Source organism: Macrotis lagotis, chromosome X (assembly GCF_037893015.1).
Source record: "Macrotis lagotis isolate mMagLag1 chromosome X, bilby.v1.9.chrom.fasta, whole genome shotgun sequence".
Lineage (NCBI taxonomy): Eukaryota > Metazoa > Chordata > Mammalia > Peramelemorphia > Peramelidae > Macrotis > Macrotis lagotis.
This window is the reverse complement of record NC_133666.1, coordinates 256,212,443-256,238,288: the sequence shown is the minus strand read 5'-3', so window position 1 is coordinate 256,238,288 and position 25,846 is coordinate 256,212,443. Positions and strand designations below refer to the sequence as shown.

Here is a 25,846-nt window from a genome sequence, read left to right as displayed (position 1 = left end):
CTCAACCTTATCTTTGCAACCTTTTTTTGTACTGCTGTCCTTCTCTATATCTTAACCAAATTGCACCATTAGCCACTTCCAGAATTCATCTCAATTCACCTATATTTGTGCATCCATTTGGTGTACCAATAATACATACAGATAATAAACATAATATCTATGATACAGTAATAGAATGTTTTCTTTCATCTATTGGAACTCTTCCTTTTTTTAAGACCTACCTGATTAGCTGTCTCTTCCATGAAGCCAGCCTGCTCTTGCCTGAATGAATAGATGTGATCCCTTCCTCCCCAAATATCTAAATATTTCTTTTTGCATTGTCACTTTGACCTATCCTTGCATTAACTTGCTTTGTAATGATTTCCATTCTAAATGAATGGATCAAACTATCTGTGATATTTTAGGATGTGAACTCTATCATTTTTTCATATCTCTATCCCCAATGGCATATATGATATAAATGCTTGATAAATGTTTAATTGAATTTTAATTTCTGTATATCCATACATATAATCTTTGTTCCAGTTTTAGCATAAGGAAGAATATAAATGAAAACTGTTAAGCAAAACTTATTTATAAAAATCTAGAGATTTCACTATTTGCTTTACAAATTACCTTTACATGTTTCTTTTGCATTTTAAATATGATGTAAAAATATCATATAAATTATAATTACTCTGATTTTGAAGATTAATATTAATTAACTTGTTTATAGTGTTTAACACTTAGAAAACATTTTATATGTATTATCAGTGAGGTTCCTTCAAACTCATGATCTGTGATTCTAATATATCTTCACAACAATCCTTTGAGATAGACATTACCTACAAATATTTTTTACCCCATTTTATAGTTGAGAGAATTTCTTGTCCATGGGTACACAGCTAGTGAGTGACAAAATCAGAACTGGACCTGGATCTATCTAATGCTAGATAAAAGTGCTCTTTCCCTTATACCATACTGCCCTTCCTAGAGTTATCACTTTGTGTGTTTTTGACTATCTAAAAATATTTTAAGACCCTCAAGCTACATTTATTGTTTTAAAAATTACCATTTTTAGGTGCCTGATATCCATTTGGTACCAAGTCAGTGTTATCCTGCAAATCATAGCATTAATAACTAGGGGGCGCTCTGATTTGTAACCATTCAAAGCTCTCTTTGGAATGAGATTGGTTTTTGACAAATCTCTTTTAAAATGATTGACTCATTTCTATACTTATTCTACCCCAGGGTTTTAATCAGGTTGCAGAGGAGTGGAGGTTGGGATAAAGATAGAATGTGAATAGCATAAGAGGACAACCAAGAATGTTAATTGATACAGTAAAACAGAGCCAAAGAGAAGCAGCCATGTTGTTTTCACAAAGTTTAACATATTTTTACACTTAGTTCACAATATTCTGGTAGACACAGAAAGACCTTACCTGAACTTAGATTTATATATATATCACAGGGTGGGGGGGTATTTAAAGATGTTAAGGGGTCATGAGATCAAATATTTAAACCAAGAGCTACTTGGAGAAAAATACTATTTAAATACAGTATTGATATAATAAACATAAATGCTACAGCATAATGGTGTTTTTTTAAAGCTTTATTGGAAACCCTAGTATTCTACAAGACATTGTTCAAGCAACTTTGACTTTTGTCTTGAATAATTTCAGATAGCATTTTCTTATTTCTGAAGTAACTTCTGACAAGAGTGAAATCACTCTATTCTTAAGAATATAAAATTTGTATCTACCACATCCATAGTGACAGTACAAAGTAGGAATGTTGTCAAAACAGCCATCAGACAAATGCTACCTAGTTGTTTTTCACAAGCACTGGAAAGGCAAAACTTTCCAGGTTACTTTTTTTGTAACCTCACTATTGTTTACCCAGAAACCACATCATGAAACAATCTATGATCATCTTAAAATCTAACTGGATGGGAACAACAGTGTTGGGACAAAAAAATCTACATTATAACCAATGACTTGAAAGGTAAAGCAGAGCTCCTCAAAGAACGAAATAGCCTTCCTTTCCATCAATAATTAATAATTTTTATGTAATAAATTTGTCATGGTTTAACAGTTGAAGTAACATTGCTGATAAAAACCAATTTACATCACAGAGTATGATAAATTAGAAAAAAATTACTTTGCGAAATACCAAAAAATACAATTTGATCTAAATTGATATTCAAAAACTTAATTATAGGATTCATTCAAAAGATATGCAGAAGCCATTGACCACTTACCTCAAGTTGAAGTCAATCAGACCCTAGCTGAAGTTCCAACTGAAGAAGAAGTCTTGAATGCCATTAAGCTATTTTCAAATGGCAAAGCACCTGGTGCTGATTCTATTGCAGCTGAGATCTACAAGTTGAGGGGCCCATTACTCTTCTAAAAACTGACTGAAATTTTCTAGGTTAAATAGCATGAAGAGGTTGTCCCAAGAATTCAAGGATGACTTCATTGTCCATCTCTGTAATGGTGAAGGGAATAGATTGCCCTATGACAATCACAGTTATTGCTGATTCTTGCCAGAGTCCTCCTCAATAGGTTGATCCTGGAAGTTGGTCACCTTCCTGAGAGCTAATGTGGCTTCAGAAAGCGTCGAGGAACACTCAGTAAGGTGTTTGCTGCCCAACAACTCCAGGAAATATGCCAGGAACAGAACAGAGGACTATATACAATATTTATAGATCTGACTGAGGCCTTTGATGACATCAGTCATGAGAGTTTATGGAGAATTCTGTCAAAATTTGGTTGCCCAGAAAAGTTCAACAGTATTGTACATCAGTTTCCTGATGACATGCATGCCTGGGTTCTGGGTAGTGGACGAAGCTCTTGAGATTTTCCAGTCACCAATGGAGTGAAACAAGAATGTGTTCTTGCTTCCAACTTTTTTAGCACAATGTTTTCAGCTATATTATAAAACACCTTCACTGAGGATGATCATGGCTTCAAGGTCAGAAAGTGCACTGAAGGCAAATTCTTGTAAAGAAGTAAAAAGGCTACAAGCCAAGGTCAAAGTGGAGGGAGTGTTGGTGCAAGATCTTCTGTTTGCAGATGATTGTATACTCATTGCAGTCTCTGAAGCTGAGATGCAACAAAGTCTAGATTGCTTCTCTGCTGCTTGTGCTAGTTTTGACCAAGAAAACACCGGTGCTCCATCAGCCAGCATCACACCATCCATATGTGGAACCACTGATTACAGCAAATAGAGAAGTTCTGAGTACTATGGACAAATTCACTTACCTTGGCAGTGTCCTTTGCAAGGAAGCACACATTGACAATGAGGTTGACAGATGCATTGCCAGAGCTAGGTCAGTATTTGGGAGACTCCAAAAGAAAGTATAGGAGAGAAGATTAGACTGACTACCAAACTGAAGGTCCTCAGAGCCATTGTGCTGACCCTCATTGCTATGTGCCCGTGAAACCTGGACAGTGTACCAGCGCCATGTCAGGAAACTGAATCCCTTCCATTTAAATTGTCTTAGGAAGATTCTGTAGATCATCTGGCAGGAGAAGACACCAGACACTGAAGACCTTCCTCAAACTGCCTAGCATTCCAACGTACTACAAAGAATGCAGTTATGATAGGCTGGACACATTGTTAGAATGCCAGATGTACAGTGGCCAAAAAAAAAAATTATGGAGAACTCACACAGGGCAAGTACTCAAAAGGGAGTCAGAAGTGATACCGGGACACCCTGAAGGTCTCATTGAAGAACTTTAGAATTGATTGTACAGCATAGGAGACAGTGGCATAGAACCATCCAGCATGTCGTGCTTTCATCAGTGAGGGTGCTGCACTCTATGAAAAGGAGAGAATTGAAGCAACTCAAAGGAAACATAACATAAGTAAGTTGTTCACATGAACTATTTGTACCTGACCTGCAGTAGAGCATTCTGAGCTCGTATCAGTCTGATCAGCCACAGTCAGACAAACTGTAATTTGTCTCAAACATAGTGATGTCATTTTGGTCTTCTTCAATAACAAAGGACAAGAACCAGTGTTAACCTATGTGTTAAATCACATAGCCTCTCTTAGCTGAAATTTCTTCACCTGTAAAGTAGGATTGATAATTACACCTCCCTCACAAGGTATTAGGATGATCAAATATGTAAAGCACATCTTCAAATGCTATATAATTCCAGTTCTTCTATCTTTTATTTAAAATAGCCAAAAAATACAGGCATGTCCTAAATTTTTTTTCTTAGATAAGTATCTGTGAAAATATAGAAGTTTATTTTAACCACCAGAGGGAGCCCATCATGTTCTGTACAGTTTTCATAATGACAGAAATGAAAATTGATTAAAATTAAGTAGTTAGAATGAATACCAGTCCCTCATTTTAGGTCATCATACAGCCAGAAATATTTGCAAATTAGACCTTATGATAGTACTTTTTCCTATGCTTTCGAGACCTAAAAATTTCTACTTCCTCATATTGAAGAAGAGGAAACAGAAACCTGGGGAAATGTAATAACTGACCTGCCTACCACTACAGAGATCACAAGCCAAGATTTGACCCAAGATGTCTGGCTCCAAGTTCTCTCACTCTTTGTAGTGCATTTTTCTCCCTTCCTTCAATATGAAAACAATTATTTGATATGAAAGCTTAGACTTTTTTTTATTTGCTGTTGATAGGCCACTTCTTATTTGGTTAAAAAAAGTGGCACAGGATTAGTGCCCATGATTTCACTGGTAGAGAAGACTTCTGTATAAGAAAACTTTCTTTTGTCCTTCAGCATCTTTTTTTAAATTTATAATCTTAGAAAATTGTCTAAAGGCTGTAGGTTGTCCTTCATAATTGAAGTAGATCAAAATGACATCACTATATTTGAGACAAATTACAGTGTGTCCAACTGTGGCTGATCAGACCAATATGAGGTTGGAATGCTCTATCACAGTTTGGGCACAAATAGTCCTTGTGAACACTTGGGGGTCGGTACTCCAAACTTATGGACATCATGTTTGCTTTGAGATTCTTCAATTTTGCCTTCTCCATAAAGTGCAGCACCCTCAGCCTGTGCCAGTGTCTCCCATGCTGTAAATCAATTCTAAAGTTCTTCAATGAGACCTTCAAGGTGTTACAATATTGCTTCTTCCACCCCTAACCTGTAAACACTTGTCCTGTGAGTTCTCCATAAAATAGGTTTTTTGGCAGTCATATGTCTGGCATTCTAATATGTCCAGCCCATTGTAGTTGCACCTCTGTATTAATGTTGTAGTAATGCTATAATGCTAGGCAGTTTAACTCGAGAAAGGATCTCAGTGTCTGGTATCTTCTGCCAGGAGATCTTCAGAATCTTCCTAAGACAAGTTCAATGGAAGTAACTCATTTTCCTTATGTGGCACTGGTAGACTGTCCAGATTTCCTAGGCATATAGCAATGGGGTCAGCACAACAGCTCTGTAGTCCTTCAGTTTGGTAGTCAGTCTAATACCTCTTCTCTTCCACTTTCTTTTGGAGTCTCCCAAATACTGAACTAGGTCTGGCAATGCACCTGTCAGCCTCATTGTCAATGTGTACCTCCTTGGATAGGACACTGCCAAGGTAAGTGAATTTGTCCACAGAATTCAGAACCTCTCTATTTACTGTCATTGATGGTTCCATATATGGATGGTGTGGTGCTGGGTGATTGAACCTGTGTTTTCTTGGTGTTAATTGTTAGAACAAAATTAGCATAAGCACCAGAGAATCGATCCATACTTTGTTGCACCCCAAGCTTCAGAGGCTGAAAACAGAAGATCATGGACCAACGCTCTCTCTTTTCAAGTTGAAGAATTTGCCATCAGTACAGTAGCTGACCTTAAAGCCATGTTCATCCTCAGTGAAAACATCATGCTAAAAAGCATGGAAGCAAGGACACATCCTTATATTTACTCCATTGGTGACTGGGAAATCTTGAGGACATCATCCACTGTCCAGAACCCAAGCAAGATGTTGTCATGAAATTGACATACAATACTGATGAACTTCCTGGGCAACAAAATTTTGACAAATTTTGCCTAAAAGCAGATAATTGATGAAGTGAATAGAGTGCTTGAAGTCAGGAAGACTGGAATTCAAATCCAGTCTCATACACTTAATAGCCATGTGACCTTAAGCAAATCATTTATTTCTGTTTACCACAGTTTCTTCAATTGTAAAATGATGATGATACCAAAATCTCTTAGGGTTATTGTGAAGATCAAATGAGTTAATATTTGTAAAGCATTTTGAATCCTGTCTGCCATATAGTAGACACTATAGAAATGCTTATGCTCTTCTCTTCTTTTCCCCAGAGCATTAAAAGAATAAATAGTTTGTCCCAGGATCACTTTGTGTCTGAGATGCTATTTGAGCTCTGTTGGAGGATACTCACTCTATTCACTTTGCCAGCTTGCCAGGTTTAAAAAATTATATATTTATAATTTTAAGTGTCCCAAAGAATCTAGTAGAGTGTCCTTAGTCCTGTGGTTTAGAAGTTTCAGGAAAGCAGGCACTATCACTTATTATTCTTTGTTTTCCATATTCTGTGCCTTAATATATTGCAGCATGGTAGTATTGGGGGGAGGGGGTTGTACAGTGGGGTGGGAATCCAGACACATTATTTCACTGCTATAAGGAACACCTAGTATAAAATCTCTTCCATCCAAAATGTTTAGTCTTATCAATGATCACATAGCTAATACAGGTAAAACTTAAACCTGACTCCAAGATGAACATTCTTTCCACATGGCCATGCTGTCTTTGCTTATCTGTGTTTTGCCCTAGTAAAATGTTGCAAATCTCCTCGAGGATAGGGGTTGTTTAATTTTTGTCTTATATCCCCAATACCTAGCTTAGTGTCTTATATGTAACGAGCTGTAAATAAAGACTCATGCCATTGCTTTTACAACAAAGTTGTGAATTTTGTCCCCTTCCATTAAATTGTGAAGTCCTTGATACAGGACAGTTTTTTTAATTTTTACTTTCTTTGTATCCTTAGTGCTAAGAACAGTATCTGGCATATAATAAATGTTTAATAAATTCTCCTTGAATTTACATTACTTTTTTGGTAAATCCTTAGATTTTATCTACATTTCTACTAATATCTTCCCTTATGGTGCACAGTTATTATCATCATCCAAAGACAGGTCAGTTACTATTCTGTTCAGTGATAACTGGAAAAAGATGTGTGTTTTTTATTTTATTTATTTTTCCAACTACATGCAGTGATGATTTTCCACAGTCATTTTCTCTCAGGGTTTTTAATTTCACATTTTTCTCCCTCCCTCCTCTCCCTGACAAAAAAGCAATCTAATATAAGCTGCATAACCATGCAAAACATAGACCCAAATTAATCATGTTGTGAAAGAAGAATCAAATTAAAATGGGGGGGGGAACATTAGAGAAGGAAAAATACAATAAATAAGAATTCTTTTTTAAAAAATAGAAGATAGTAAGCTTTCATCTACTTTTACACTACACAGTTCCTTCTCTGGATGTGGATGGTATTTTCCATCACCAGTTTTTTAGGCTTGTCTTTATTGTACTACTGAAATGAGCGAGTCTATCAAAAGTTGATCATCACTCAATGTTACTGCTAAGTTATAATGTTCTTCTGATTCTGCTCACTTAATTCAGCATCATTTCATGCAAGTCTTTCCAATGTTCCATCACATTCGTATCCCACAATTTCAGCCATTCCCTAATTGATAGGCATCCCCTCAATTTCCAGTTCTTTGCCACTATAAAAAGAGCTGCTAAAAATATTTTTATACCTCTTGGATCTTTTACCCTTTCAAAAAAATATATATTTAGTCCACAGGACTGTGCTAAGCTCTGGGAAAGCCCCCCAAATTTTAAATAAGATTCACTACCTGCTCTAATCATTTAGTAGGAAAGCTCCAAAACCAGATTTTCAACTGCCTTCTTGTTCCTCCTGAATGTGCTGTGAAAACCTTCAATTTAACAGGTCTAAAGTAAAATTCATCATCTTCTTAAAAAACATCCATCCCTCCTCTAATTTCCTCTCCTTTTAGTGATATTATACTTCACAAGCCATTTAGATTTCATCATTGACTTCCTTGTCTCTCACCATATCAAAGCAATTGCTAGCTACTTTCTCTATATCCTTTCCCCAACCCTAGTTCCCATTTTCATCACTAAACTCTATTATAATAGCCTCTTAACTATAAGAACCTCCAGGTCTCCTACTGCAATCCAAACTCTGCCAAAATGATCTTATTGTGTATACAGATTCAAGAAAAAAGGTAGGTATGATCACTTAAAGTATTATTGCTGAAGTCAATGAATCTGTGTTAAGATCCATCTCTAGTTACTATCTGTGAATATATATTACAATATGACTAGGTCTCAGTTTTCTCATCTGTAAAATAAGAAAGGAGTACTAAATGAACTCTAATATCCCTTGCAGTTCAATCCTGTGATCCTATAACCCTGGAAATTCAAGAAGGGAAACCATCTCTTGAAGTATAAGAAGCTTTTAGAGAATGAAATTCTGACAGTTCATTTTTAAAGGAGCCAGAGAAAAATAGACCTCTTTCTACCACAAACCCTTCAGATTCTGAAGAGCAATATCTTCCTCCTTCTGGCTCCTCTTCTCTCATGTACTTCCTAGATGTGGTATTAAGTCATCTCACTTCAACTGATCTTGGCTATTTTTTCCTCTCGTCTTACTGAGTGTCCTTTGGCTATTCTGAAAGGAAATGAGAGAGGAATTTGGTAGGAAATTCAAGTCTGCCTGTGAAGCTGATTGAAATGACACTTAGAAAAGATACAAAGATATAAAACAGATTAGTGTGCTTTTCTCTTTGCAAAAGTTTCCTTCTCATTACATACCAAAATCCCCATTTAATCTAAGATTTAGTTTTTGAGAATTTAATTGTACAACTTAAATACTACATTACATATGAAGGTACATCTATATTTATATGTTCCATTGTCTATATTCCTTATAATTGAGAATTAATTATAAATGTGTACATATAGGAAAAACTCAAAAAATCTTTAAAATGTTTTCTTATTCATAAGCATTTATATTTTTAAAGATCATTATTTCTTTTCAGGATCCTAAAGATAATTTGTATTGATTGGATCTTGGGAATTCTTAAATCTCTTCTCACCTCAATATTATATAATGTTGTGATTCTCTTTATGGTATAAATTATAGAAAATCATTGGTAAAAATCATACCTTTTGTGACAGAGAAAGATTTAGATCAAGCTGAGGAGATTATTTTTAAAAGAGAACACCTGTTTATTGGAAAGATTCTTTTTGGATGTGTTTCTATTTTGCTCGATGATGACTTATATCCCTTGCCATGTTTAACAATTATCTCTGACACAAAGTTTTGTTATTTATCATAGTATCTGGGAATCTAAGAATTCTAAAAAGATTCTAAAAAGAAATCTAGAAAATCCGGCTGCATAATTATAAATTGGTTGGCATAAATTGGCTGCACAATCCAGCCAACCAAAAGGTAGATCACAGAACTTCTCATCTTCTCATTACTCCTCCATCTCCCACCCCCACCCCAAAAGGCAGCATTTGAAGCAGAGAGTTTAAAAAAAAAAAAAACCCTTAAAAGCCTTGGCTTTGGAGTTAAAAAACTTAGGTTTCCAATTTTCAGTCTATTTTTCATTACTTATGTGAGCTGGCACAAGCCACTTCACCTTTTCCCAATTTTGATCTCCTCTAGATCTTTTGTTTTCTTCAAATGAAAAGTGAAGGGGTTGAACCACATGACTCCTAGGGTCTATTCTGGTTCTAAGTATTGTGAAAGGGGAAAAGAACTGAAGAGACTGACACAGATACACAAAGGCTTTTGTGTTGAGTTGAGTCCATATAACCAAGGGATAGCCCCAGCAAGAAAATCAAAGTCTAGACTCAGCCAAGGCTTACAATAAAATCCTAAAGACAGTAAAAGATGAATATGAGCTATCTTTTGGCCAAGAGAAACAAGAAAATAAAGAACTGTTGTTTGAAGAGATCAGTCTCAACTAAAACATATATCTCCTCTGTGGCAGGCAGATTTAGACATGAAAGCTGCAAAAGTGAGGCAGTTCCTGAGTTCTAAGAACTCAGATCTTACTGGGGGACAATAACATGCTCGTGGATTATATAATAAAAAGATATATACAAAATTGAAAGCAAAGGAATATTTTCATGGGGGAAAAGAAAATTAAACTGAACTGCTTTTTGGTTTCCATCTTATCTTTCACTGAGAAGAACAGACTAAGAATGATAAAATAAACATGGGTAAGAAACATTTGGGACCAAAGATAGCAAGAAGATGGAGAAGAGCACTTAGCTGCTTTTTATGAGTTTATGTCTCTAGATCAAGATGAATTACACCCTCACTGTTGAAAGTACTCATAGATATGATCAGTATGCCTACTGATTGTGATCTTTGAAAAAAATCTCAGAAAAATGCTAGAAGAAAGTTGATAACATCCTCATTTTTTAAATGGCAGAGAAAATGGATCAACTTAAAAAACAGTGAACCATGAGATCACAGAGAAAAATTCTAGGATGTATTATTAAACAGACAATTTATTGCACTTAGAAAGGAAAACAATGAATCATTTGTTGTCAATGTAAGATCATTAAGAACAATTCATGCCATGCTAACTCCATTTTCTTCTTTGACAAGAACTCTAGACCAATTTTTATTTTTGCTTTGGATTTAGGTTAGGTTTCACAATGTTGGGGGTTTTGTTTTGATTGGTGGAAAGCATGGAACCGAGGGATTTAGCCTGACCTGTAGTTTCATCACTGTAGAATATTTTCTGTAACTAGTGAAGACATGCAGCTTACTTGTAACTTAGAGTTTTAAAAAATTGCCTGCCGCCCCAAGATGTTAAGCACCTCCCTAAAGGTTACTTAAACTATTGTTTGTGAAAGCTATTACATATGAAAAACAGAATTTAAATCTACATCTTTTAGACTCTAGGATCAACTCTGTATCTGCTTTTAATACTGTGCCTCTCTCCTTAGTCGGTAGATAATGAAATGTCATCAGCATACATAGATTTCAACAAATAACTTGATATGCTTTTCATGATATCCTTGGCAACAAAAACAGAAATGTCAGATCACTGGATAGTAGATTCATAAGTGGTTAAATGAGTACGTGCAAAAAAGTGTTTAGTTGAATCAATTCAAACTGTAAAGTAGAGCGACTTCAATAATAAACTGAAAATGGGATCAGTGGTATGGGTGATCTTTGTCCTTTGTTCTGGAAGAAGACTATGACATCAAGGGAAAGGATGCTGTGCTAAGTCACCAGCCCCATTTTCTCCTCCAGAGCCATCTGGATCCAGTGGCCAGCTATGGATCAGGATAACTGGAGATGGCCCTGGATATGAAGCATGAGCATATCCTTCCTTAAAAGAACACTAGAGGAGGATGTGTGTTGAGTAAAAAATTTATTTAGTTGGTACCTACAAGTTATATCTATTTAGGTTTTTCTGGCTTTTATTAATATCCTACTTTTCTTGATACTTTGTTCTCAACTCAGCTCCTGTTCCTCTCTTTTATACCCTAAAATAAAAATATTTTTCAGATTATAGTTCCCATTTCTTCTTTGGCCCTTTTCTTTCAAACCTCTCTCCTTTTTATGATCTGTGATCATTTGACATTTCTGATTTAAACCCTGGTCCCATACTTTGTCCATCATTATTCATAGTTCATACCCATTTTCCTACTTTATTCAACTTATAATTGTTCTTGACCCTCAGAATCCTAGTCATACCTTATTCATTGCTTAGCACAGTGCCTGACTCATATTAGGTGCTTAATAAAGATTATTGGTTGATTAATTGATTGATTTGTCAATGTCATTTGACTGAACCTGACCAAAAAGAGGTCTACAGTGTCTAGGAGTTCATCCTCAATCCTAATCAGTACAATACATTTTGCCACTTTTGGATAAAGATATAGATAACATACTTATGAAATCTGGGAGTGATATGAAGCTGAGATAGTTTATATGTCATGTGGTCATGCTGTAATGAAAAATAGATTTCAACAGAGAGAACGATGGACATCACTGACCAAGATAAACTTTAAGAGGAATAATCATAAACGTTGCAGTTGACTTTAAAAAAGACAACTTAACAGAAGTACAAATTAAAGAAGACTTAGGCGATCATAAATGATTTCAGCATCAATCATAGATTGTGATAATAAAATAAAGAAGTATAGTTCCAGTGTATTCTGTCTCATTTCAGCTTAAATATTATTTAAATTTCATAAAAATTAAAGATAGCAATTTTAGAAGAAAAAGAAGTATTGTAGAAGAGACAAATCACATAACTGACACCAGAGAGAAGCTTTGTTTTCTCTGTAAGGACAATAGCATTTGAATTAAAAAGGACAAAGCAAAAATAGGACTAAGAGGGAATCAAAATTCAGTTTAAATTGATAAAGATTTTAGTGATTTGTTTTATATTTATTTGTATTATAAGAGTATATTTAACTACCCTTGGTGAATTCAAGTTACCTGGTACAGGTGAATTTCATTTTGAGATCCCAAAGGAACTGGTGTATGTGCTTTCTGATCCACTCTCGGTGAAATCTGAAGAACTGCAAGAAATGGGAGAGGTCCCTCAGGACTGGAGAAAAGCAAACGTCCCAGTTTTCAAAAAAAGGAAAAAGATAAGTTTGAAAAGTATAAGAAAGTGAGTTTTACTTCTATTTCTGGGGAAAATTTGATCAGTTTTTAGAGAAATCATTAGTAAGTAATCCATACTTCATTTTTTTTACTTGTCTGCTAACCTAGATAAGGAGATTGTTGTAGGTAGATTTATTCTTAGATTTTAGTGATCTAGTTGATAAAATTAGAGATCTAGATTAGATAAAGCACTTACTAAACGTTTCCTATTTAAGTGCTTGACAAAATGTGGCACTTAAATGTTTATTGATTGATTCAAGTTTTTTTTTAAAAAGTCAATAGACCTGGTTGTAGGCCTCACATTCAGACATTGATGGAAATCTTACAATACAAAAAAAACAGGTCAAAAACCTACAAAAATACCACTTCACAATGTAATAGTAAAGGCCAGTAACACTACTAATAGGCTAATAATAAACAACATTAGATTTGTAGAATGTAACCAAACATTTACTATTCCACAGACTATTGCATGGGAGACAAACTTGGCCTTTGCATAAAAATCTGTGAAAAAAGCTCAGATCCAATAATGGAATCATAAGACTACATGGAAAATACCCACATGAACTCAGACATGTCCACAAGGAAACATCAAATAAACGCCATGCTTAATTGTTTGTGAAACCAGCAATTCTGTCTGTCTGATGGAAATTTAGGACTTGGTCATTTCCTCCACAAACTATCAAAAGATTGTCCTGTTGGATAGGGAATTTCAATTTCAATAGTATAAAGAATTCCCAAATGAAGAAATTCCCCATACCAATACAGGCATTCTCTCTTATAGTCTTAGTAATTATTTAAAATACTAAAATATTAAGAGACTGATCACACAGCCATTTGTGTCTGAGTGTGAGTCTTGAACTCATATCTGCCTCCCCCAAGATCAGCTCTCTATCCACCTTTCCAAAAACTATGAAATGAAGGCCATAAAATTTTAACATCTCTTATTACCCATCAAGAAAGGACTTTGTTGAGCACAGTGGATAGAGCACTGGCCTAGAGTCAGGAGGATCTGATACTTAACAATTACCTAGCTGTGTGACCTTTGGCAAGTCACTTAACCCCATTGCCTTGTAAAAAAACTAAGAAAAAGATTTTGTGGCTACAATTATATTAAAAACTCCCTGTCTTTCAAATGACAAATCCAGTCTATAACTATCTACCTATAGATTCTTTTATATTTGTATTCTATATATATACACACACACATATAACACTTCAAAATATCTAATAATTCAATCAAAAAACTTTACTGAATTATTATTCCCAGTATCTTGACAATAACCTTGACCCATTGTTAATAAAAGTTGCCTTAATAAATATTTTCCTCCATGTGGTACAAAGCAATAGTCTGTAGAATAATGTTAAATGTAAAAGATAAATGGCAACTTGTCCCAGAGCCAGATTTCTATCTGTACTTCAACAGAAAAAGCTCATTATAATAGCCACTGTATTGCATTTTAAACTTTGCAAAGCTCTTTACATATTTATCTCATTTGACTCTCCCAACATCCTTGTGAGACAAATGCTGTTATTATCCCCATTATATAGATAAGGAAACTGAAGTTGAGAGAGATTATGACATTATCTTGGTCCTGTTACAATCTAATTAAGTAGATCACAATTTAGATACACTAGGAATCAGTCTGTCCCTGAGGATAGTTGAGGAAACACCCTCATTAGGAAAAAATGTAATCTCATCAGTAGCCAATTTACACTCTTTCTCTTAAGTGCTAATTACTTCTGCAACTGGCTAATGTCCCTTAATTTATATTGATTTTTTCTTTCCTTTCAACTTCGGATGGTTGGGGTTTTTTTTTTATGAGTTTCCAAATTCTATGCATTTACCTTTATTAGACTTGCAGTCTCTTACCTTCTGATTCTAATACAAGTAAAATACAGCAGTTGACCAGATTTTCCATCCAGTTAGATTTGAGCAGATTTCATTGCATTTGCTGTGTTTGAACCATGTAAAAGCACTTCAGTAATTAGATAGGACTTAATGCCAGTATCATAGATGTACATAATGAAAATTAAGCAGACCTCACAGCTGTTCTCAAGCTGTTTGCTTGTTCATTTGGCTGAAAGTAAAAACTTTGGGGTAAAGGAGAACCTTTTAAATCTGGTGACTAAAACTCTCTGAAAAGCCAAAAGCCATGCAAATAGCAGGCCACATAGTAAGCAGGTGGTCTAGGACTCCTGGGATTTGGCCCTTGCCTTGAGAATTTATGTCAATTTTTTTTCTGAGGGGGGGAGGAAGAGGTAGAGAATAGTTATACCATGAATCTCATTTTGCTTCTGTTCTTACCTGATGTTTTCCATTTTGGTAAAGGACTACATCAATGTACTTTGTGAAACACTTTAGTAGCCAGATTTTTTTCTGACCTCAAAAAGATTTTTCTGGATCAAGTCAGTCTTCCTGTTGTAAATACTGTTATCTTAATTCTGGATGGAAAACTGGCTTGTGCTTTTCAACTTTTCATTAGCTTTTGCAGGTGGGTAAGATAAATGATCTAATGGGTCTTTTTTCTCCCTCTCATTTCTATGAATTTTGTCCTCTAGATCTTGGAATTTTATCTTATAAAATTTGACTGAATTCATCAGCAAGTGTGGCACAGCTAAGAAGGAATTCTGTTAATAGTAAAATAATATTGACTATTTCTTTGGACAGGACAACTCCATAAGTTTTACAAACTGATATAATTCCACTGGAGGACTAAATCTCTGAAAATCTTGATCTCTCTTTCTCTTGCATGCCGGCTTTTTTTAATGCTCAAATGTAAGCATTTTCTGTAAGATTTACCTACCCTTTTTACTCTAGTAAAAAAAAAGAATCAAATATTTGCTGTGCTGTATCACTGCATGTCCAGTAGTGTGGAATTTTAATTATTTGGAGTTGTATCAATTTAATCATACATATGGGCATGCAGACATAAAGTAGCTTCAAGTTGCTCTTCATCAGTCTTGGGAACATGTGTTTTTACTTTATAGCTGTTTGTGAGAAAATTATCACAAGATAAAAATCAGCACAAGCCAAACTTCTACATGTTTTACTAATAAGATTGTATATTAATGCAATAGAATAATTAGTGAGACTATCTCCAAGAAATTTTTAATGTGTACTAACTAATACACCCAGACTCCCATTGCATTGCTACTCCTTCCCCCACCCCACCCCTCTATCTTTATATATCTCGGGCTTGAAGTAAATGGAATTCTCCCACCCAGTTATCCAGCATAGCTGAAGAAATCTTATGAATCAAATTAGAGCGGAATTTTTAATAACTCCACTGAAAAGAAAATCCTTAGCATCCAAGTAGTTGAAATAAAAGGAGCTGTAATAACCTTAATAGCTGTTCCTATATAAGTGCCAAATCATTTTGAAATGAATGTAATCTTTTATTCCTCAAGCACCAACTCTTTTGAACTCTGGCATTTATCAAAAAACACACCTTCCTCAATGTACCTGTGGCAAAAGTGTTCAGATCCATTATTAGAATTCAAAAGTCCAAGTTTTCCTAAAACATTTGAGGTAAACCAAATGTAAAAATGATGCTACTTTCTTGTCCCCTTTCAGCTCCCCAATGATTTAGAGTTTCTTAATAAATTTCAGAAAGGTGCCAGCCTGACTTGGCAGAGGGAGTTTTTCTTTAGAAGTTTCCTTCAACAATGAAATCCCAAGGCCAGCTCCAATCCCTATTCTAGTGATAGATTATATACATATATATGTGTATAGATAGATATAGATATAGCTCTAGTGTAGAGCAATATTAGAGCACTTAATTATATACATATATATGTGTATAGATTGATATAAATATAGCTCTAGTGTAGAGCAATATTAGAGCACTTAATCTTTTCCTAACTTGTAACATAGTTTTGCAAATCTTTTCTGACCACTAGATTATAAATTCCCTGTCTTTCATGTAGTAGAGGCCTTGAAAGTGTTCAGTGAATTGAACTGAGGAGAGAGAAATTTGAGAGCAGGTGTTCTTAACCTAGGGATTTATATCTGTTACTAAATTTCAGGAATCCAGGAATTTGGAGGAAAATAATTACATCTTTATTTTCACTAACTTGTAACTGAAATTTAGCATTTCCTTCAATTATGGGTTTAAAAAAACAAAAAAAAATATTCTGAGAAGAGATTTTATTAGCTAGCCAAAAATCAGCTTAAAAAAAAGTTAAGAAATCCTATGATAAAGAATGTGGTGGTGCAAGAAAAAAAGGAAAAAGGAAAAACCTTTATTAGTTACCTTAGCTAGGGTTTCTGTTCTATTTGACAAATTTTTTTCATAGTTCTAAATCCCATTATTTGCCAATTTTTTTTTCCTTCAGTTTTTTGGTTTGTTTCTTTGCTTGCTTTTGTGGGCCAATGGGGTTAAGTGATTTGTTCACGTAGCTACTAAGAGTATCAAGATCTGAAGCCACATTTGAACTCAGGTCCTCCTGACTCTAAGGTTGATGTTTTATCTTACTGCAACATCCATCTGCTCCCCAGATTGTTCCCTTAAAAAACCCTTTTTATTTCATAAATGGATTTATAAACTAATTATTACTGTAGTTTAACAATAGAAATCTTCTCTAACTTCTCTTCTATGTTTGAATTTGCTGGCTGTCACCATAACAATCATGGCACAGAGTAAATAATTACAAAACTTTATAAGTGAAACTTATGATTTTGTCAAGGTGCCTCCTATCACAATCACTAGTTACTTTGTACTTCACATTTGTATAACATGCCAAAACTACATGCTTCATAGTAACTTGATTATTGTTATTAAAATATTAATGTCATTGTTTACATCCTCGTATACCCATACCTTTTTCATAAACACAATTCCAAAAATGAATAGAAGTGTTAGTTATTAAATCCTGAGGAAATGTGTTTTTTTAAAAACCATTTTTATATACCCTTCTAGTAGAGATTAGGTAGTATGAGAAATAAAACTAGGGGGAAAAACAACTGAAAGAAAAATGTCACTATATTTGAGAATCTCCAACCCACAAAAGAAATGTTTGTTATCAAGCTACTTCTAGAATCTATAATCATATTTCATAATAATATTTATAGAGTACTCTAAGGTTTCCAAAACATTTTTATATACAATATGTATATAATCTCACAACAACACTTTTTTTATAGAGTAAGTAGTATAAGCTTTATTTCATTTTGGTAAATGAGCTAGCTGAGACTTGAAGGTTAAATTGCTTGTCCTTAGTAAATGTCAGATGTAGTATTTGAAGCCAGGAATCTAAGTTTCTGATACTGTTTCCTATATCACTTTATCAGGTATTGATAAGCAGCAAATCCTTAGGCATTGCCTACCATTGGATTTTGTATACCCTATTAACTGAGACAGGTTTTTACATTTTAAAATAAAATTGTATTATATTTTAAAATGTAAATACTATTCTCAGCTCACTCACTATACACAAGTAAGTAATAGGCTGGATTTGACCCTTGGTCATAGTTTGCCAACCCCTGGACTATATCATTCTTTTAGGACACTTTACTGTAAAATTAACTTTAAGACTAAATAGTTTCAATTCAACATATATTCGGTAAGATATTGTGCTTGACTTAGAATAGAACAATAAACAAAACAATCCACAATGGGCTTTTATTACAGCATACATATAGTACAAGAAAAATTGGTTAAAGAGAAAATTAATAACTGAGAGGATCAGGAAAGACATCATGAAAGAAAGGACCCTATGCTGAGTCTTTCTTTTTTGCAAGGCAGTGGGGTTAAGTGACTTACCCAAGGCCACACATGCTGGATTTAAACTCCAGGGTCAGTACTCTATACACTGCACCACTAAGCTGAGTCTTAAAGCAAGTAAGAATCTCAAACAATAGAGGCAAATGATGAAACCATTCTAGCCATAGGGAAAAATTTGTACAAAAACACTCAAGTGAGACAGTATCTCATTGAAGGAATATCTAATAGTAAAAGATGAAGTTTTTAAAGGGCAATAATATGAAAAAAGCCTGAGTCAGATGGGGGATACCAGGCTGAAACTAAAAGCAGGACAAATCACTTAGGAGACTATTACAGTAATCCAAAAGAGAAGTTCTAAATTTCTGAACTTAAGAGGTAGCTATGTAAGCAGAGGTTCAGTCAACAAAATTTGACCACTAATTGGTAGAAACAAAACTTTGAAAAACTGATAGGGAGAGGGATATGAAAGAGTTTAGAAAAAATCTAAGCATGGGTAATTTGGGAGATGTCAGAAAAAGGGAAGACTGGAGGAGAAACAGTTGGGAGTAAGGGAAAGAAAAAGTTTAGTTTTAGACAAATTGTGTTGAGGTACATATGCCATACTAAGAAAGAAATAATGTAGTAAGTAGTTGATGGTGTGGGATAGGAGTTCAAATAGAGTATTAGGGATGGATGTGTAGGTTAAGAATTATCTTTTTTATATTTTATTTTAATTTTCCAGTTACATGTTATGAAACTTTTTCAGCATTTATCCACCTGCCTTCCTCCTTTCAGTGGCAGTTTAGTGAACATTTCATATATACATTTGTTTAAACATGTTTACATATTAGTCATTTTGTGTATGAGGAATTAGGATTAAGGGAAAAGAAAGAAAACCCCAGGATATGAAAGAAAAAATAAGAGAATTTTTTTTTAAAAGAATGAATACAGTCAATATTCATTCAGATTCTGTGGTTTTGGTTTGGGTTTTTTTGAGGGGGGGATGTGGATGGCATTGTCTAGGATTCTCCTAGTTCTCTTAATTGCTAAGAGGAGCTGCATCCATCCCAGTTGATCAACTTACAATGATGTTGTTAATGCATACAATGTTCTCTTGGTTCTGCTCCCTTCGCTCAGCATCAGTTCATGTAGTGTTCTCCATGAATCTCCAGAGTGAAGATGTTTTATAGAACAGTAATACTCCAAAACATTCAAATACCCTGACTTGTTCAGCCATTCCCTAATTGAAGGGCATCTCCTCAATTTCCATTTCTTTGTGCTACAAAAAGAGCTGCTGTAGATATTTTTGAAAATGCTTTTCATATCATGATGCAATCAGAATTACATGTAATAAAAGGGCCATGGAAAGATAAACCAAAAATTAATTGGAAACTAAATACTTTAATTTTAAAGAATGAGTACATCAAATAATAAATCATAGAAATAACCATTTCATCTAAGAAAATGTTAATAACCAAAATTTATGGAATCAACCAAAGCAATTTTAGTTGAAATTTTTATATCTCTAAATCTTAAATAAAATAGAGAAAGATGAGATCAATGAATTGGGTTTGCAACAAAAAAAAAGCTAGGATAAAAAGAACAAATTAAAAATCCCTTATTAAATAATATCAAATTAGAAATTCTGAAAATCAAAGGAGAGATTAATAAAATTGAAAGCAAGAAAAACCATTGATCTAATAAATAAAATTAAGAGTTGGGTTTTTTTTATGAAAAAAGCAATTAAATAAACCTTTCGTTAATCTGATTTAAAAAAGAATACCAAATTATAAAAATGAATCAAAATGAAAAGGATGAACTCACCACCAATGAAAAAATTAAAGAGTTGATTCAGAGCTGTTTTACTGAACTATATTCCAATAAATTTGACAAACTCAGTGAAATGTATGAATATTTACAAAAATACAAACTACCCAGATAACAGAGGAGGAAATAAAATATTTAACCCCATTTCAGAACAAGAAATTGATGAAACCATCAATAAACTCCCTAAGAAAAAATCTCCAGGTCCAGATGGATTTTCAAGTGAATTTTACCAATCGTTTAAGGAACAATTGATTCCAATTCTACATAAACTATTTTTAAAAAATAGGAGAAGGAATTCTACCAAATTATTTTTATGACGTCAATATGATTCGGAAACCTAAACCAGAAAGAGTCAAAACAGAAAAAGAAAATTATAGACCAATCTCCCTAATGAACATTTATATAAAAATCTTAAATAAAATTTTAGCAACAAGATTACAAGTTATTGTTTGGATAATACTCCATGATCAGATAGGATTTACAACCAGGTAGGCAGGAATGATTCAATGTTAAGAAAACATTTAACATAATTGAACATATCAATAACAAAACTAACAGAAATCATATGATTATCTTTATAGATGTTCAAAAGCCTTTGACAAGAATTAGATTAATTGATGTGAGATCCTTAAATCTGAAGAGCAGACAAGATCATCAACAATAAGAGGATAAAAAAAGAAAAGATGGCCCAGGACAGAACCCTAACCCCAGAGATCATAGGTTTGGCTCTATAAGGGATTTCTAAGGTCATCTAATCCAGCTACCTCGCTTAAATACAAAAGAATTGAGGACCAATAAAATTATACATCTAGCCCAACCTCACACCAATAGTGACTAACAGAGATAGGATATACCATGCTAAAGGAATGACAGAATGGTAAGGATATAAAGCACACTGAGAAGTTAGGGTAGCAGATAACAGGAAAACCAGGGTTAGTTACAAAAGCTAAGAGAAATGAAAAGAAAGGAAGAGAAAAAAGTTAAAAATCTTGGAGAGAACAGTTTAGTTGAATTGTGAAAAGAGAAGCTAGATTGTAAGTAGTCAAGTAGAGAGTAATTAATGAATCCAGACATTTGTGCAATTCTCTTGCAGTGCAGAAGTGATAAAAGGAGAACTTAAAATTAACTTTAAGATTACAGTTTAATGAATCAAATACTATACCTACTATGTGCATGTTATTGTGGCTTGGTCAAGTGGTTTTATTTTTGGGTTTTTTTTTTTTCTCCAAATGGGATAATATGGTTAGGAGAATAGTCACAGAAGCCCAAGAAGAAAGAGTAGTCAACAATGTCACATTCTTCAGAGAGATCAAAATGGATGAGACTTGAGAAAAGTATATCAGATTTGGCAATTGAAAGATGATAAGTGGTAACTTTAGAGAGAGCAGTTTCAGTGAGGGAAGTTTGAGACCAGATCTGAAGTGATTTAAAAATGAGTGAGAGGAAAGAAAGTGGTAAGCAAAGAATAGAAGCAGGTCCATCTCTGAGTTTGGAAATAATGTAAGAGAGAGATAAGGGATAATAGCTTTAGACTATGTAAGGTCAAGTGAAGAGTTTTTAAGAAAATTGGAGAGCTAAGCATGTTTCTAAGTGACTGAAAGAGCTAGTAGAGATTAGAAAGAAGATGATTATTGTTGGGGCTAAAAGACAACAGGAGTGAGATGATGGACTCAATAAGAAGGCCCACTTCCATCAGATTTGGAGCAAAGAATGGAAAATGGTATCAGTGACTTTTGAAATCTGGAGTAGAGAAGAGGGGCCTGAGGGAAATGGCCTCATTTTTCTTTTTGTTGTTTTTGGGTAGCAAATGATTTAACAAATACCAGATGATATTAGTCACTTATCAGGGAATGGGTCTCCTCATCTTTTTTTCACTAATGACATGTTGGCTATAAATATCAAAGCCAGCAACCACTTGAACATAAAATCAATAGTAACTAAGAGAAAATTTCAAGCAAGTTGAGAAAAGGCTTCTGAAGAAGTAGAACTCTGGTGCAGTTTGTAGATTTAATAGATTTATAGATTTATATTGACATCCTTTGGGGTTTTTTTACATCATCTAAATTTCTCTCTGTATCTCTCACCTTCCCCCCTGCATAAAGACAGGCCTTAACAAAGAATAGAAAAAAGTGGAGGGGGGAGTATCAGAAAAACTGATCAACTTATTGAAAAAGTTTGATGTAGTAAGCACTGTTCTATACCTCTGAACCCACTTCCTCTTTATCATTTCTTTGGAACCAAGTATGATCAATATATATTTTGCTTATATTCACTTTCTTTTTTTAAATTTTATTTATTTAAGGCTTTGGCCTTAAGTGACTTGCCCAAGGTCACACAGCTAGGTAATTATTAAGTGTCAGGTCTTCCTGACTCCAGGACCAGTGCTCTATCCACTGCCGCACCTAAGCTACCCTACATTTAGTTTCAGTTATCTAGTTTTTATCATTCCTTCCATTTACATTGCTCTACTCATTGACTTTGTTATTTTCCTTGTTCTCCTTACTTCATTTTTCAACAGTTCATATAAATCTTTTCAAGCTTCTCTGTATTTGTCAGGTAGATTTATATCTTGTTGGCCATGTCCTCTTTCTTGTTTCTGTGGGCTTAAGCAATCCTAAAATAATCTTATGAAGTGGAAATCTTTTTTTTTCTTTAAACTGTTTCTTTAAAATATTTCTTTAAATATCTATTTACTCCTCAGAGGAAGATGATGCTTCAGATAATGCTGTTGCAGAATATAGAAGAGAAAAGAAAAAATATGAAGCTTTAAAGAAGCAACAGCCAAAGAAAGGATCATCCCGAGAAGAACAGGTAACTAACTCTTGATCCTTCCCAGAGAAGTGCCTGAAGGTGTTAACTAATGACTTAATCTTGATTTTATGTTAAATTTATCTTAATTTGATTATGGAAAAGTAGCATGATATAGAAAGTAGCTAATGAGCTAGACTTGGAGTCAGAAAGACCTTGATTTAGGTTCTGCTTTTAATACATCTTGGTTATGTGACTCAGACAAGTCTTAACTTCTCAAAGTCTCAGTAAGTTTCACAGTACACTCTGTATTGGCAAAAAGGATTAGTTCCCATTACAATTAAATCAAGTCTGAACCAAATTGTTTTTTTTTTTTTAATTCTCTGAAAAGAAACTATGAAAGGAAAAACCAAACTCTGGTGTAGATGGATTTATAGATGAATTTTTATAAAACATTTAAAGATCACCTAGTCCCTATAATGTGCAAATTTTTCTCAGTAGCTTAAAAACAAAGCATTTTGCCAATCTCTTGCTATTAGACAAATACAATTATTATGCTTAAACCAAGGAAAGAATTTCATAAACCAGTTTCACTAATGAATATTGATGTAAAAAGGAAAAAGAAAAATCCTAACAAAAAGTCTACAACTTCAAATCTAAATAATCATTCATTGTAAGCAAGATTTATTTATACCAAGCATAGAAAGAAAAGTTATGTTGATTACCTGTCATTGAAAAACTATTTAATCATCAAAATCAGTGTATGTATATATATACAATAATAAGGGAAACTATAATTGAGGAGAAACCTTTTCAAAAAATATTTGATGAAATTTGATCTCAAAGATAAATTGGGAATTAGCCTAAATATACAACATCAAAATGAAAGATATCAAAATTTTCATGTAAAAATAAGTAGTCTAAGGATGAAAACAATTAACAAATAATCACCAACTATTAACAACCATATTTAAAACTGCTCCAGAGTAAAGGAAATCTAAGTCTAGTCATATCTTATACCCAGAAAACTGGAAAGAATAAATGTTTGACTCAAGGAAATTAATGCTTCATTGATGAAGCTCTGAATTAACTGTTGATAAAGTTGTGAATTGTCCAACTATTCTGCAAAACTATTCAGAATTACATTTAAAATATTAGTAATATGTCCATAACTTTTGGTTTGGGGATTCCACCCTTAACATCATAATTCCCGAGGATGTTAAGAACAGAAAGAAAGATCATACCCATGTGCATGTAAATATACATATCTGTGTGTCAATTTTGGCTTACAGTTTGACAGCCTTGTAAAACCATAGATTGTCATATCCTATGGAATCACTTCTGTCTAGTGCCAGTGGACAGGCATGTGTAGAGTAATTAAATGAAGATTCTACTTTTAAAACCCTTCATTTGTCAACTTGCCTTATCCACATAGCCAGTAAACATCTCTTTAGGTTTCTGATCTAAATAGGTTTTGGGATCATAAATTGTCACAGTAACATCAGTATAAAATACTTTTGTTCCCCATTGCAGGTGACTTTTGATGAAGCCCAGAAATATTAGAGGCAAAAAAAAAGAGAGATAGGAAATGAATCCATCATCTCCACAGCTAGCATAGCACTTTATTCAGTGAGATATTTAGGGCTTAGTGGAATAGACTTCTCCTGCTATGCATCATGTTAGGTTATTATCTTTAACTAAAATACTCAACAGCACTCAAAAAGCTGTTTATTTTCACTGTTTGTGTATATCCAGCTTTTCTCTTCTCAATTTCCTCTAGGTGAAGAAGCACATCTTTTACATCACATAGATAAAGCAGACAGAAGTAAACTTAATCAGTTTTAATAATTTAATCTAATCAGAAACTACATGATAAATGATGCTTATCATTTGAGAAAATGTTATGTTTCATTGATTAAGTGTGAAATCAATCAAAGGAAAAATTTCAATTAAAAAATCAAACAAAATTATAATTATAGAGAATTAACCTATTATATCTCATTTGTGAAAAAGAAATAGCACATCAAATGGAATTGTCAAAACCTACATCATTGCTTTGTTCCCATTAAGAGTGAAGAGGCCACCTAGTCTAGTGGATAGAGTGCTAGGTAGGAGGTCAAAATATATTGACACAATTGGGGATAAAGCAGGAAAAAGCAATAGTTTCTGTTCAACTCCACTATATCAGTTAAAGGTGGACCTTCTTCCACTTACCTGTACACACTCATCCAATCCCACCAGATTATTTCCACTCTGATTTGCATAGTTTATCCTTTCCAACCCATCCAGAGCATCCAAAAGCAAGTAGGCTGACTCACTTCATACCATTTGGCAATTCCTCCTTAATTCCCCTAGCTTACTATGTGACCTTAGACAATCATGCAAGTATCAGCTCCTTCCTTTGTAAAATAAAGCTCATAACACACTACCAATCTCACAGAGTCATTATGAAGATCCAGTCCAGTATACACTGCATGTTATGGCATTTGTCACCATAAATGGTTGTCCATTATGATGGGAGTAAAATCCATTAAATGGTTTATTTTAGGAAGATGGTGATTCTACCATTGCAATTTACTTATTCAGAGGGGACTTTTGTTGACACAATGCCTATAGCCTTCTAAGGCATATTTCTAACAGCATTGAAGGATCTCGTCATGCTGAAGAACCATGCTGCAAGTGGTTCATCATTCGTTCCTTCTGGGAAAGCCAAAAGATGGAGCAATTGATTCCTTTGTTGGTGCCAAGTATAGATGACTCCATGCAGTTCCTCCAACCCAGCCTCAATCTACCCTATTTTTCCAACTCTATTTGCATTTCTACCCATTCTCCTCTTGCCTTTTTAAGGCTGCCAGAAGGAGGCAAGTCTTGAACTTAGGAGACCTTTAACAAAGGCTGGGTGGATGCTTTT

General features: G+C 34.1%; 1 protein-coding gene across 4 annotated transcripts in view; it reads left to right on the top strand.

Moving 5' to 3' along the window:
* CWC27 (CWC27 spliceosome associated cyclophilin) overlaps positions 1–25,846 on the top strand; it is a 311,278-nt gene that overhangs the window by 240,826 nt on the left and 44,606 nt on the right. For all 4 annotated transcript variants that reach the window (XM_074206900.1, XM_074206901.1, XM_074206902.1 and 1 more), the window contains one exon: positions 22,889–22,998. In XM_074206900.1, the coding sequence (XP_074063001.1) occupies positions 22,889–22,998 (110 nt within the window). The remainder of the gene's footprint in view (positions 1–22,888; positions 22,999–25,846) is intronic.